Source organism: Bemisia tabaci, chromosome 4, assembly GCF_918797505.1.
Source record: "Bemisia tabaci chromosome 4, PGI_BMITA_v3".
Taxonomy (NCBI): domain Eukaryota; kingdom Metazoa; phylum Arthropoda; class Insecta; order Hemiptera; family Aleyrodidae; genus Bemisia; species Bemisia tabaci.
This window is the reverse complement of record NC_092796.1, coordinates 52,716,175-52,729,491: the sequence shown is the minus strand read 5'-3', so window position 1 is coordinate 52,729,491 and position 13,317 is coordinate 52,716,175. Positions and strand designations below refer to the sequence as shown.

The following is a 13,317-nucleotide window of genomic DNA, read 5'->3' as shown; positions in this document are numbered from 1 at the left end:
TTGTGAACCTTGAATAATGATGACATTATATTCTGGAACCTCCATTAAGTGCTGTAATAATTATGAAATCAGAGAGTAATGGTTTGCCATTCTCTGTGCCAATTGCTGAGAAGACGAAAAACATTTGACAGAAATCTGATTTTATGGGATATCCATATGCGATCAATGAAAATGAATTAAAATTTTGATTTTCTCCATGTCTTTCTTCATGCGTGATATTATGAAAATTCCTTTTCTTGTAGAATTTTGAGCACAAGAAAACTTTTTATCATGAACATTAACTTTTTCAACGACAAATCAAAATTATTAAAAATGTAAGTAGGGTCAACACTTTTATCCGTTCCTCTTCCTATAACAACTCAAATAACTTAGTAAGAACGAATGAACTTTTCTTTAAAACACCAAAAAACGAGTGAGCTGCGAAAAATTTTCAGTAAAAAATTCAAAACTAAATCCTAGTTTTCCTAGTAATTTCTAGTTTTTAAAACACAGAAACAAGTTTTCCACGACTTAAGTGGTAAATTTATACTGCGCCAAACACTTTCAAGCATAATTATTAAAACCCTTTATCATTTTTTTCGTCAGTATGGTATTAGAAAAAAAGAAATTGAAATAATATGAAATTTAATCAAATTGTTCGGGAAGGCTGTAATTAATTGGAAATTATATGGATCATATCTGACACAAGCTAAAGATAAAAAACACGACACAGCAATATCTATTGATACGCGGGCAGCATGCCGCGAGGGAAGCACTGAATGCACTCACCGAGATGAATTCGCTGATAGCACAAAAATTTTTCATCGTTATCAGCTTAATTAGTTTAATTGCATTATGATAGGTTTTTCATTGACAAAGGGCAGATGCTCACAATTAGTCATTTGATTCAACGATTTTCAATTTTTTGTTCTACACTTCATCGTTCTATGAAAGGAAGGAGGAAAAAAAACCAAGTCCAAAAAGAAGTGGATTCCGTACCTAATTGACTTAGGACTTTGGTGCAGAAAGAGCACCAATGTTTCAGAATTTCTGAAAGGAAATTGTGAGGGAATTTTGAGGGAAGCGGCAAGCGTAAAATTTCTCATTAGGTACAAAACATTCCTCAAAGCAGAGATATTAATATTTCAATCTCAAGTTTTTCGGCCCTCGCAGATACCTTTTTCCGTAAACGGTCACATATCTATGGTAAAACTACCAAACCACGTTTCTCGGTTCGCGATATTGCATATTTTCTGTGTTACCTATTTCATTTTCTTGTGAAAAAAAAACACAAAATCGTGCGTGATTTTTTTGGCTGTTCACAAATATTTTCTTTAAATCACTCGTTCAAGAATGTCCTCTAAAAATTCCGTGCCAAAATGTCCAGTTATGTCATTTTAAAAAAATAAAGAAGGAGTGGTAATTTTGAAAAATCGCAAATCGAGAGTTACTGTCTCCTGGTTTCATCGTCGATACACATCATGAAGCTAAGAGCTCAAACCATAAATATGATTTCACAATATCTTTGTCCTCTTACTTCACAGATACAAAGTTATCTATTCCTGTTCATTTATGGGATCTTTTACTCTCGCAAGAGTTGCTAATTGCAAATTAGAATATACCGCAAGTTTATACAGATTGCGTATAAAATGATCGAAATCTGATCCTTTGAATTTTACCTCAACTCTTCACGCATTGAATAATATAAAAAAGTCAATCTATTGAGTTTGAAACTGGTTTGCAGGATTGGAGACTTGCGTTTGTTTTGTTCAGAATGATTGAATGAATCGAGTGAAATGAGGGGCTTGAAGGACAAGGCGCACACGTGCAGTTTTTGAAAAAATTGAGATATTAATAAATTCAAGTGAAACTAGTCTTAATGCATTTCCTTGGAAAAAGTCGCTCCAAAATTGTAATTTTTAAGCACCGAACAGTCAGTTTGAACTTTCTTTCCGCCGTAAGGATACATGTAATTTTGAAATTCAAGCTTGTATTTCTTGAAATTGCAAAAACTGCACTAATGCACCTTGTCCTCCAAGTAGTTCAAATAATCTATGTATGACCTACATGCAACTCCATTTGGAATTAGTTTATGCTATGATCGCCTTACGCAATTATGTCCAGTATTGGACTGGCTAGGGAGGGGTTGTGACCATTGGCGGACCCAGCAAATTGGCAACATTGTTTTTCTCCGTTTATACCTACGGAAATGTATATCGATTCTTGGAGGGGCCTGGTGCTCTGCAGAGCATCGATTATTTTACATAGGTTTAAACGGAGGGAATCCGGCGTTGCCAAATTGCTGGATCTGCCTCTGGTTGTAACTGGTATCAATCGACTAATAAACGAAAAAAAAATGAAAGAAAAAAACTTTATGGGTGCCTCTACTCACCCGCGTGTGTGAAACGGGGTGTACAATAACCACTAAAATCCTCATATGTATCAAGAGACTTTTAAATGAACTGCATTTTGCAATTTGGAGCTATAAATTCTGTCCCATCTGAAAAAAACACGTATGTGCATAGGGAAACTAATGGCACATAAGTTGTTTTTAAACCGAGCCGGAATTTTTAGTTCCTAATTGCAAAATGTAGTCCAAATCATGTAGTTTTGTGAGTGCCGCGTTCCCAAGTTAAATCATTAATTGCAAAAGAAAACTCAGAAAACTCCCGCGTTCATTAACTGATCTCTGAAATAAGCAACCCCGCGCAAGTAACAACAGAGTTGCTCTTAACTGGGTTTTAAAACCACGCATAAGTGTTTGAGCAACTATTCTAACTCTCCGGAGATAAAATTGCATATCCAACGAAATGAAGGAACCTTGTAAGGAGAAGGCGATTTCTTGACTAAGGGTTTAACTGGTGATGCCACATCCGCCGCGCGCCATTGCCGGAAGTTCGCTTTGACCTCGAGCAACTATTTTAACTTCCCGGGGATCAAATTGCATATTCGACGAAATGAAGGAGTTTTGAAATCGTTTAGTGGTTTGAAGCCTAGCAGTCGACAATGGGAGATTAGCTATCGTCATACCAATGTACATTAAGTTCATTACTATTGGTATTCATAAACGTTCATTACTTTTATATTTCTCCTGGTGAATGTTAAATCGCTGGTTCGGTGAAAAAATCGTTGTAATGCCGTTAAAATTTGAGTCAAAATGCAACGGGACTAAGGCAGAGTTGAGAGATGACAATATTTAATGATGAGAGCGTGCAATGGCTTGTAAACAGCAGCCACGCAACCACAAGAACACTATTAACACCATCATCAACAACAACAACAACGACAACAGCAACACCAACACAACAATGACAATGACAAAAATAAATGAAACAACAAACAATACGATGAGGACAGTGGCTGATCAATAGGTAAATGTAAATTAACGGTTTAGCCGCTTTGAAAAACTGACAACGTGACAGTTGTTCTTAAAACTGTCAAAAGTAAAACAATACGTCGTTTTTTTAACCAGCCAAAAGCTTAAGGTAGTCGAGACAAAAGCAGCTGGAACCCCCCTCCCCCTTCATCTTGAAGAAATGATGATCTTGTAACATTACTTACAAATTTTCGTGGTTTCCTATTGAGGCGAGATCTGCGATGAGATTTGAGCTCCTTCGTTTGAGCAGGTTTTTGGTGAACCTGTTGTTCTTGTTGATCACAGGAGGCGAGTTCGTGTTCTCCTTCAGAATGTTCAGGTTCAAACAATCAATACTGCGGTGGACATTGAAATCGTTGTTTAACTTTTGTAAACTCATTTTGATACGAGTTTCCGACGACTACCGAAAATATCCAAAACTGTAATTATAACTGTTTTTCTCGTGTATCTTCGAAAACCGGATTTTTAAACTGCGATGTTAGAGCACTGAATTCGGTAATCCAGATGATGTACTTTAACGGCTGCGACACGGCTTGATTTAACGTAATTTAATTTAATTCAAAATTAGTTTTGTTTAGTTTGATCTTGCGTGCTGCGTATGCAATGTGTAATTTCAGTTTCAAGTCGGCGACTGACTAACCTGCGAGCAATGTTCAAGATCGCTTTTATTGGAGCCTTTATCAGTGATCATTTGCGTTGGACCCCCCTCTCTCCTCTCCCTCCTCTCCTATTTTCCTTGTGATGTGCGAGAATGGAGCAAACGAGCGATATCTCTTGGCTTTTGGGCATCATTTGAACAGCGAAAGTCCCGTTTCGACAATGACGTATGGAGTTTGACGTCATAAGATACGCTTCGTGCAGAGGGGTGTTTTTACACTGAAGTTGGATTGCGAAAACAGCGCCACTTTGATTTTCAGAAAATTTGGTGCCATCCATGATAACTTTACTGCGGTGTAACCGAAGAGAATAGTAACGACAGAATTTTCAAAATCAAGTCGAAATTCAAAATTTGACTCGGAAATCGTCTAAAACTTTAGTAATATGCTTTTTAAACGAATCGACTGATTCCTTCAAAACAGTGAAATTGGTCGTATTTTTTAAGACGAGACATGTGAGACAGCAGTGAGTCCCCTTTATCCTGCGAGAGAGCAGTATCTCCTGCTAACCTTAAAATTCGATTGTTTTCTGCCAAAAACATAATTACGGACGCATGCAGAGGATGACACATACTGCTGTCTTGCCTAATATGAAATTACTTAGTTCCTTGTAATAATTCTATAGCCTTCCAGATGACCATGGGCAGTTGTACGAGGACTTGTTACTAAAATTTTCAGCTCGAACACAATTTCGTCCATTTTATCAACACTTCATTCCGGGCGCTCTCAAGTATCTCAAAAAGACGAAAATTTTGAAATAATGTTGCAATTTCATGCAGTGCAATTGCATTTTTTTCTACCATAAAATTGCGATATTTTCATAACGATCGGTAGAGAAATTCCGATTTTTAAAAAATATCAAAGTGACTTCCATGTATAAAGAAGGTTTTTTTGCATCTTGTGATGCAAAAAAAAAAAAAAAAAAAAAAAAAAATCGCAACGTATTTTAATTTTATATTGCAATAAATTTCAACAAGAGGATCCCCTTTGATTAGTGAGTAGACTAGGTACATTCGCAACCCTTCGATACAATGGCAATAATTTTAACTACTAATCGCAAAAAATATATTGCAACCTGCGCTACTTGCGTACGGTGCTTTTCGATATAACGACAGTAGAGTACCTTTTTGTAGAGAGGTAATAGACAATGGTCCCTCTGAGAGCATTAGAAACCAGAAAAAAATGTCTGCGACTTTAGTGGGAGGCGGTTGTTACCAAGTTTAGACGATACTCCTGCATTTGATGCCAACCTTCAAAGATAGCTATGCCGAAAAGATTATATTCGAATATAGGTAATGCGCAAAACTAATTTACAATCAAATAAAAACGTTTAATTAAGAAATTGACCTCAGCATCCTCAGACACATGCTACTAACTCAACACATGCCATTTTACCAGCAGGGTATTTCAACTGACTCTTAAAAGGGTGGGCATCGCTCAGGGCTCAAGAAACATCGAAAACTTACTGAGATACATCGTAATTTTTAAATTAAAAAAAAAAAAAAATTATTACACTTTGATCTTCAAATGATGTCCCTGGTTCCGAAATTGTACTAAATGGTAAGCAAAAGATTTTCTATCAGGATTTTACCCAAAGCAATGGTGCAATAATTCGCTATATATCTGTGATTTTCAAAGCCTTCATTGTTCAAAGTGATGCGGAACATGACCCACTGCGGACCAACGATCAGATTTTTTAGTGACGGATGCGTTGGAAAACAAGACGCAGATGAGATGCTTTCGAATTGAAGACAAACAGACGGTAAAAAGTATCCGAGAGGTTATCTACGTATCCGATGTCATTGGATCTTTACGAGTTAGTATCCATCGTAAATATTATTATTTTTTGATCCCTTACAGACAAATCCCAATTGTTTTGAGATATTTATGAAATGATTTAGTCCAGCGTAAAAACACGCAAAAAAGATAAATAGCCTGATTACTCTCCATACAATGATGAATGAACTCGCGGTAATGGAAAAATAATCCACGGTTATCAATAAATTGATTGGGTATTTTCAATTTATGCCAGTTTTTTCTTCAACAGGGGTTTCCAAGGTTGAGATCATCATGTTGATGTAAGTGCGCTCTGGTGTTGGTACAGACATTGACAGTTGCAACCAGTAATTTTGCCTACGTACGATTGAAATAAGTTTGGCGAGAGGAGGAGAATGATTCGCATGTATTATAAATTTTCCTATGGATTTAGATGTAGATATAGATGTAGAGCATCTTTTGTATCGCTTGATCGGACTGTTGACCTACAATACTCCCAATTAGACTAGTCTAATCAAATGGACCCCAAGGCAGGGTCAGGATTGAAGCTTCATAACACATGTCTCATTGTCAACATCGCTTCATGCAATTTATGAATACATGCCAATGGTAAGAATATACAACAAAATTCAAATTTAATTTATGAAGATGTGTCGATGGTGAGAGTAGGAAAATAAAATTTCTATTGCGCTATCTAAGGGGAATTTCTGTTGCGGAGTTTCATTCAATTATTATAGTTTCAAGGCAACATTAGACGACGCTTTCTTTGCACGAAAATTCCAAAAAACTTTGCAAAAGGGGAACGACTACTTACACGAAATTTAGCGCAACAGTAATGGTAAGTTGCCGCCAACCCCCTCCCCCAACCCTCGGCATATCAACGACGTCACGTATCGAGATGCGAATTTTTCTAATTCTCCCATCGATAGGAGATAAATTAATTGTTTCAAATTCACATTCCAGGAAAGAAAATTCAAACCTCCCACCTATAGTGACTCCTACAATTTAGGTGCGAAAAACTTAGGCCGATATGAGCGTGCATCAAAGTTTGTCGGTTGATTGAATTGATTGTGAGTCTTCGGTTTGTAGAACAGAGCTCTCGTTTTCCCGAACTGAATTTGGGTTTTTCTGTCAACCGAAGAGGTCGATTCCCAAGACAAGGGGTTCAGTCCCCCAAACCGAACATTCGGAACTTATCGCCTCGCCCACACAGAGATAGGTTTACGAAACTTAACTTTCGCGCAAAGTTCCGTGAACTTTTGCTAATTGTGTGACAAGGGCTTTCCCAAAAAATGTGTTCAACACGAGTAAATGCGTCTTATGCACTCCTCCCCGCAGACACGTTCATTTGATGGTTTTTATCGAGTTTCAAAACGACTGAGAAGGGGGCGCGGCATCAATACACTCGGCTCATGGGCGGCAAGCAGGTGAATCCGGCCATGCATAAGAGTAGAAAAGATCAACTCTTAATTCAATGATTTCATTTTTCAGAAGTGCCTGCTGTTTCTGACCGGGAAGACACCGGACGTAGAAGGTAAATTTGAAAATAAAAACATTTTGTTCTTATGATTTTTTTGATGCGGTGACTATAGCTTCTAAGATATCGGACACGGTAGATTCAACGCTGAACTCATGTGACTTGAAATCTCTGGGTCATATGAGTTGGCGAGAACTGGATGGAGAAATAGTGCTCATATGAGTTGAATTCTGTTCGTATAAGTTGAAATCCTATTCATATGAGTTAAAATTCTATGCATATGACTTTGATTTTCTACTCATGTTTACTCGCCATATTTAGCAGGGTTGAAAACTGAAGGGGGCGAGGATATGCCTAAGGATCCTAGAAAACTCCAGTTTTATCATAGGATATATTGCTTCGTCTAAAGTTCCACTTGGCATTTTGCCCTAATACGGCAAAGCAGCCGGTTTAGGGCTGCTTTGTAATATATTTAGATGCTGTTTTATTAGTACAGCACTTAAATATAATTAACAATATTATTCTATCTCTTCTTCTCTCTTACTAATGATTACTATAGTCAAAGAAGCCGGTTTAGGGCTTTCTTGACTCCAATGCTGTAACCCGATCCATCCCTTCAATGGATCGGTGCGTTCTTCCCTTATCCCGGGATAAATGCACCTCTTTCGCACAAGTGCGTCTTGCAAATTCCTGATGAGTCGACAATGAAAATTGAGTGTATGTGTATTGTGTATGGCGTTTAAACGATACATTTTGTCTTGCAAACACGTCCATGGTAAAGAAAAGAAAAGAAAAAATAAATTTAAAAAAAAAAAACTGTTTCATAAAATTTGTAAAGTTGCAAAATTTTGTATGTAATTAGATTAATTTTCATCCCGAATTGAAAATTCATCGACGTAATTTCTGGAAAACTTCGGTGACTCGAAAACTCCCCGCGAGGGATATTTTCATGGCGTCTAGGCTTTTCTCTCGGAAAAAACAACCTTGGTCATAAGCAGTAGGTGCGCGCTTTTTGGTTCAGAGGACTGAAACCTCGGCTGCGCGAACCTACCTTTTTGGTTGATAGAACCCAAAAACTTAGGCCGACATGAGCGTGCATTAAAGTTTGTCGGTTGATTAAATTGATAGTGAGTCATCGGTTTGTAGAACAGAGCTCTCGTTTTTCCGAACTGAATTTGGGTTTTTCTATCAACCGAAGAGGTCGATTCCCAAGACAAGGGGCTCAGTCCCCCAAACTGAACATACGGAACTTATCGCTTCGTAGAGGGGGTTTTCCAATCTCCTCGCGTCTCCTTCGAAGTGGAAAGAGTTGGAGTGGAAAAATTGCAACAATACAAGCGAGATGCATGGTAATTTTTTCTAATTTTACCGCTAGTGTCGTGTGGTGTATTAATCTCACCCTAGTCCGATGACCTGTTCTGGTTGACTTAATTGGAGATGAAAAAAATTACTAAATAATCGGTTGGAAATTGGGTATTCCTTCATCATTTTTTTTAAAAGGAAAAAACGAATAACCGGGCATTCGGTCACACCATATACATTGATTTTCCATTCCCGTTTGGATCTTAATATAAGTAAGCTTTATCAAGCGCCTTACGCAATAATTTGTTTTCTTGTTATTCACATGCGCTTGTCTTTTATTTAATCTTGTCGCACGCCGCCGAACGCGGCCGCGGTTAACAGATTTGCCGGAAAATATCAGGATCACCGACGAAAAGGCGAAGGCGATTCCCCGATGCAGTCAATGATGATTGATGAGTTTCGTAACGTGGGAAAGATAATTATCAGTTATATACGCTGCGGTATTCCGCAAAAGTAGGTATCCGAATAATGTAATATTATAGGAAAATTGAATCAGCCAAATAATTTAAGGTGATTCGATGGACGCCATATTTCGTGTCAGAACGGCAGGCGATATATCGCATCAATTGGTTCCATTTTTTCAGCTACTCGTCATTTTTCTCCAATATTGAGATCGCAATTCTGTTGTCAGGAGACTAAAGCACTCACTTACCAATTTTAACAAAGAAATTTAACGCAATAAAGGCGTGGTTTTTTTAAAGAGAAAATATCGCATTCGATACTAATATCGAAACTGCACTCGAATGCGATATTTTCTCTCATAAAACCACGCCTTTATTATTGAATTTCTTTGTTAAAATTGGTAAGTGAGTGCTTTAGTCTCCTGACAACAGAATTGCGATCTCAAAATAGGAGAAACATGACGAGTAGCTGAAAAAACGGAACCAATTGATGCGATATATCGCATGCCGTTCTGACACAAAATATGGCGTCCATCAAATCACCTTAACAAGTCGAATTAAACGTTTTTTAAGCGAGAAGAAGAAGACGTTTACTTCATAAATAAACTATCGGATGAATGAACGTCGCGAGACCATTTTGAAGGATGATAGCCAGGACTTCGTGCATGCAATGTCGCAACGTCTCATTTGATCATTTATGGATTTTCGCAAGAAAAGATGAAAATTTCCTTTCGAAACGTTTCATGGAGTTTCTTTGAGATAGGTCGAAAATCGATCATTGACTATTTTCGGTGTAAAAGCCTCTCCCTATTGAATTAAAAAGAAAATGGTTTTTGGTCGAAACCTTGAAATGTCGCAATGCAATTTTCCCCTTTACCTCTCGACCCTCGACCCTTCCTTCAATGTTTCTGAAAGAGTGCAAGTGCGTTTTCTAACCAATGTTGACAATCATGAGGGCAAATTGGCACAGAATTTGAGAGTAATTTTAATTTTGTGCATGTCAGGTCTCTTTGCATGGAATTACCTGATATTTGGGGAGAAAGGTCATCAAATGTTCTCAAGAACGTGTCCACTGCAGCACGTCATAAACTGATGTTGATAATCCTGCTTAATTTGCGATAAATTTATGAGCAATAATTTCGGAAATGCCAGATTTTTGTATGAGATGACGTAAAGGGTATTTTGGTTATGAAAACGAATGTCTGATGTTTTTGCGTCATCTTTACGAAACGATGGAAGTCTTGTGACTTTTTTCTCCATTTTAGGGGGAGATAAATTTAAAATCTGAACACTAAAGGCGTTGTTACTTTCAAAAGCAGCGCAGGCGGCATTGGATTACTGAGTTATCATGGACTGTACTAACATTTTCTTATAGGGGAGGAGGGGGGGGGGGGCACAGCTTGCCCTTCTACACCCTGACATAAGAATTGCATCTCGATTGACTGTTGTGTGCTTAGAATTTTCGGAGGGGGAATTACGGATTTTATGAGACCCAGCTCTCTGCAAGGCCCTTAGCTCAGCTTAAAATTTTTGGAGGGGGAATTGCGGATTTTTTAAGACCCAGCTCTCTGCAAGGCCCTTAGCTCAGCTTAGAGAAGCTCATCTTATTTTTTGCGGCAATTTCAAACGTGACCCTCATAACAGAACCATATAAAAAAATTAGAAAAAAAATATAAAGGATCTGTGCCACTTACATAACAGCGGTTAAAAGTATACCCATTTTTAATTAGCCATTATATAATAAAATTCTGGAAAACGCGGACGTCCACCTTGGCTACTTTTAAAGTATGAGCTTTATATAATAAAATTCTGGAAAACGCGGACGTCCACCTCGGCTACTTTTAAAGTATGAGCTGAAAAGAATAACAACATTTTAATTATCTCTCAAGCGAATTTTCTTCCGTCTCTTTTGCTACATAGTTCTTCTTATTTTTAAAACTAATAATTTATTTTCCTTATTAAATATTGAATTCTGACTGATAAAAGCTTCCATGCTTGGGCACATAGTATAATCGTGAATGCACCCATTCTTAGCGTACCATCAAAAGCAAGTCACAAAGTTTTACTTTCTCATTCATGAATCGTGACTTCAATCCAAAATTGGATCCATTGAGATCGGTGAGGATATTCGTTCAGTGTCTAAATCTATGGCTGGTTTCACAGGGGCGTCTCCGACACCATCACACGATTAATCTCATAAGAGAGATTTATTCACTTATTATTTTTCTTTCGATAATGCAAAACTCTACCCCCCTGGTTAAAACTTATACCGTTAAAACTTATAACGCTTTAAACAATCAACACGAGACAGACATTCAGTTTTGATATTAACGACTGGATCATGGATACAACTATTCCTGCTTATCGTATGTCTATGTTGCATACACAAAAATGTACAGGCGCGCTTCATTTTCTTCCACAGACCTTCGGAAACAAAATAACAACCTGTCGATGAATTCGACGCAGGTGCGACTATGCTTTTTTTTCACTCTAAAATAAGAGTATCTCCATTAATTTGACTGTATTTCAATTCGTGTTTATTTATTCGGTTCCCACGCTGCCATTTACATGATTCTCTTATCGAGACATCCATGTTGCTTCCATATTTCAAAAGGAACTGTCGACTTTACTGAGTATTTGGCTTTTCTCGTCTCTGACACCGATTTCCTTATCCTCACACTTATTTACCTACTTTTTCTTCCGAGTTGTCTCCTATCATTAAATCTTATTATCCGTCAGAGATTATGAGTTAGAATCGAAAACACGCTTCAGCTGTTTTTCTCGAACAAACACCTCGACTATTACCATCAAACAGTATTGTTGCTTAAAACAAATGTTTTGGAAACATTTCGGCAACTTAAAACCTATTCGAGATGGAAAAAATCGAAAAAACCCATGGTTATCAACGCGTCGTCGGTTATCTCACACATTGTTTGAGTCCACTAAACGGAACCGTTTTGGCTGATTGCGAGAGAAGCTATTCCGCTTGCCCCCGATTTCGAACCTGTCTTCGAGAATGCAAGATAAAAGAAAAGCTGTGCGCTATTGTTGTGTGAACATTTTGACCGGGGAAAGTTAAAGAGAGATCCACTTATCTGCCTCAAAAAATTTCCGGAAAGGCGCTATGTTCGAACACTAAATACATATATAAAGTTCAGTAAGTGAGCCCTATAAGAGGAAAAAAGAGACAATTTTATATCACACCGTGGAGGGGTCTATTCTACATCATTTATGATTTATTAAGATAAAATGGACTGCATTTTGCAATTTGGAACTATAAATTGTGGCTCTTCTGGAAAAACACTTATGTGCATAGGGAAACTAATGGCATATACGTCGTTTTTAAACCGGGCTAAAATTTATAGTTCCCAATTGCAAAATGTAGTCCAAATAGGTATACTTCGCCGAATGATGACTGATGAATGTCCAGGCGAGCACTTTGCTATGCATGTTTTTGCAAACTACGCTGGGTTTGCTGAACCAATATCATTAAGCTAATCCAATCGTTGACTTCCGAGCATAATTTTTACACAATGGGGAAAAGTATCGCTGTGAGGTCTCTAAAATATATTGTCTGCTTGTGATGCAAGCTCACGACAGCTTGTTTAATAACATAGTTATCAAAAGTTCAATGTTTCGTGTTTTTTAGCATGTTTAAAATGATTTGTTTGGTTTGATCACGTGATCACTTTCATAGATACAACTGCAAAATCAGGTCACCGACAACTTAAAAACCAATATAAAATTGTTGGGCTTGGAGGACAAGGCGCATAAGCGCAGTTTTTGAAAAAAATGAGATATTTATGAACTCAACTAATTGTAAAAGTTTGAAAGTATATACTGTGAAAAATTCACAATTGAAATCCAACTTCAAAGCATCAAAAAGTGAGTTTAAACTTCCTTAAGGTCATAAGGCTCCGTGTAATTTTTAAACTTTAAACACGTACTTCTTAAAATTGGAAAAACTGTACTTTTGCGCCTTGTCCTCGATGCCCCTCAACTCTAGTCTAAAAAAAGAAAATAGCAACAATGACGTCCCCAAATTCAGCACACCGTAAATCTTGCTGAAGCCTTTTAACCAAAAGACGGTTAAATCGTCAACGAATCATTGAAATTCAATCGATGGAGAAACTGAAAAAAGTCTTATTCGTATTCATTGAATTACAAACTTTCTGCCATTTCCAAGAAAAGCCTTCTTGAATAACTACATATTTCTATCCTTGCTTTAAGAATATTCTTGGAAATTATAACCATAATGACAAATGTCTCTTTTTTACTCAAAAAATTGAA

The 13,317-nt window shown here is 37.4% G+C and overlaps 1 protein-coding gene across 2 annotated transcripts in view; it reads right to left on the bottom strand.

Moving 5' to 3' along the window:
• LOC109042508 (purine nucleoside phosphorylase) overlaps positions 1-13,317 on the bottom strand; it is a 30,141-nt gene that overhangs the window by 10,784 nt on the left and 6,040 nt on the right. Inside the window, exon 1 of one of the 2 annotated variants that reach the window (XM_019059296.2) lies at positions 3,541-4,007. The exons of the other annotated variant lie outside the window; for it this stretch is intronic. Within the exon in view, the coding sequence (XP_018914841.1) occupies positions 3,541-3,734 (194 nt within the window). The 5' untranslated portion in view covers positions 3,735-4,007. Of the gene's footprint in view, positions 1-3,540; positions 4,008-13,317 lie in introns of those variants that run through there. 2 annotated transcript variants of the gene reach the window in all.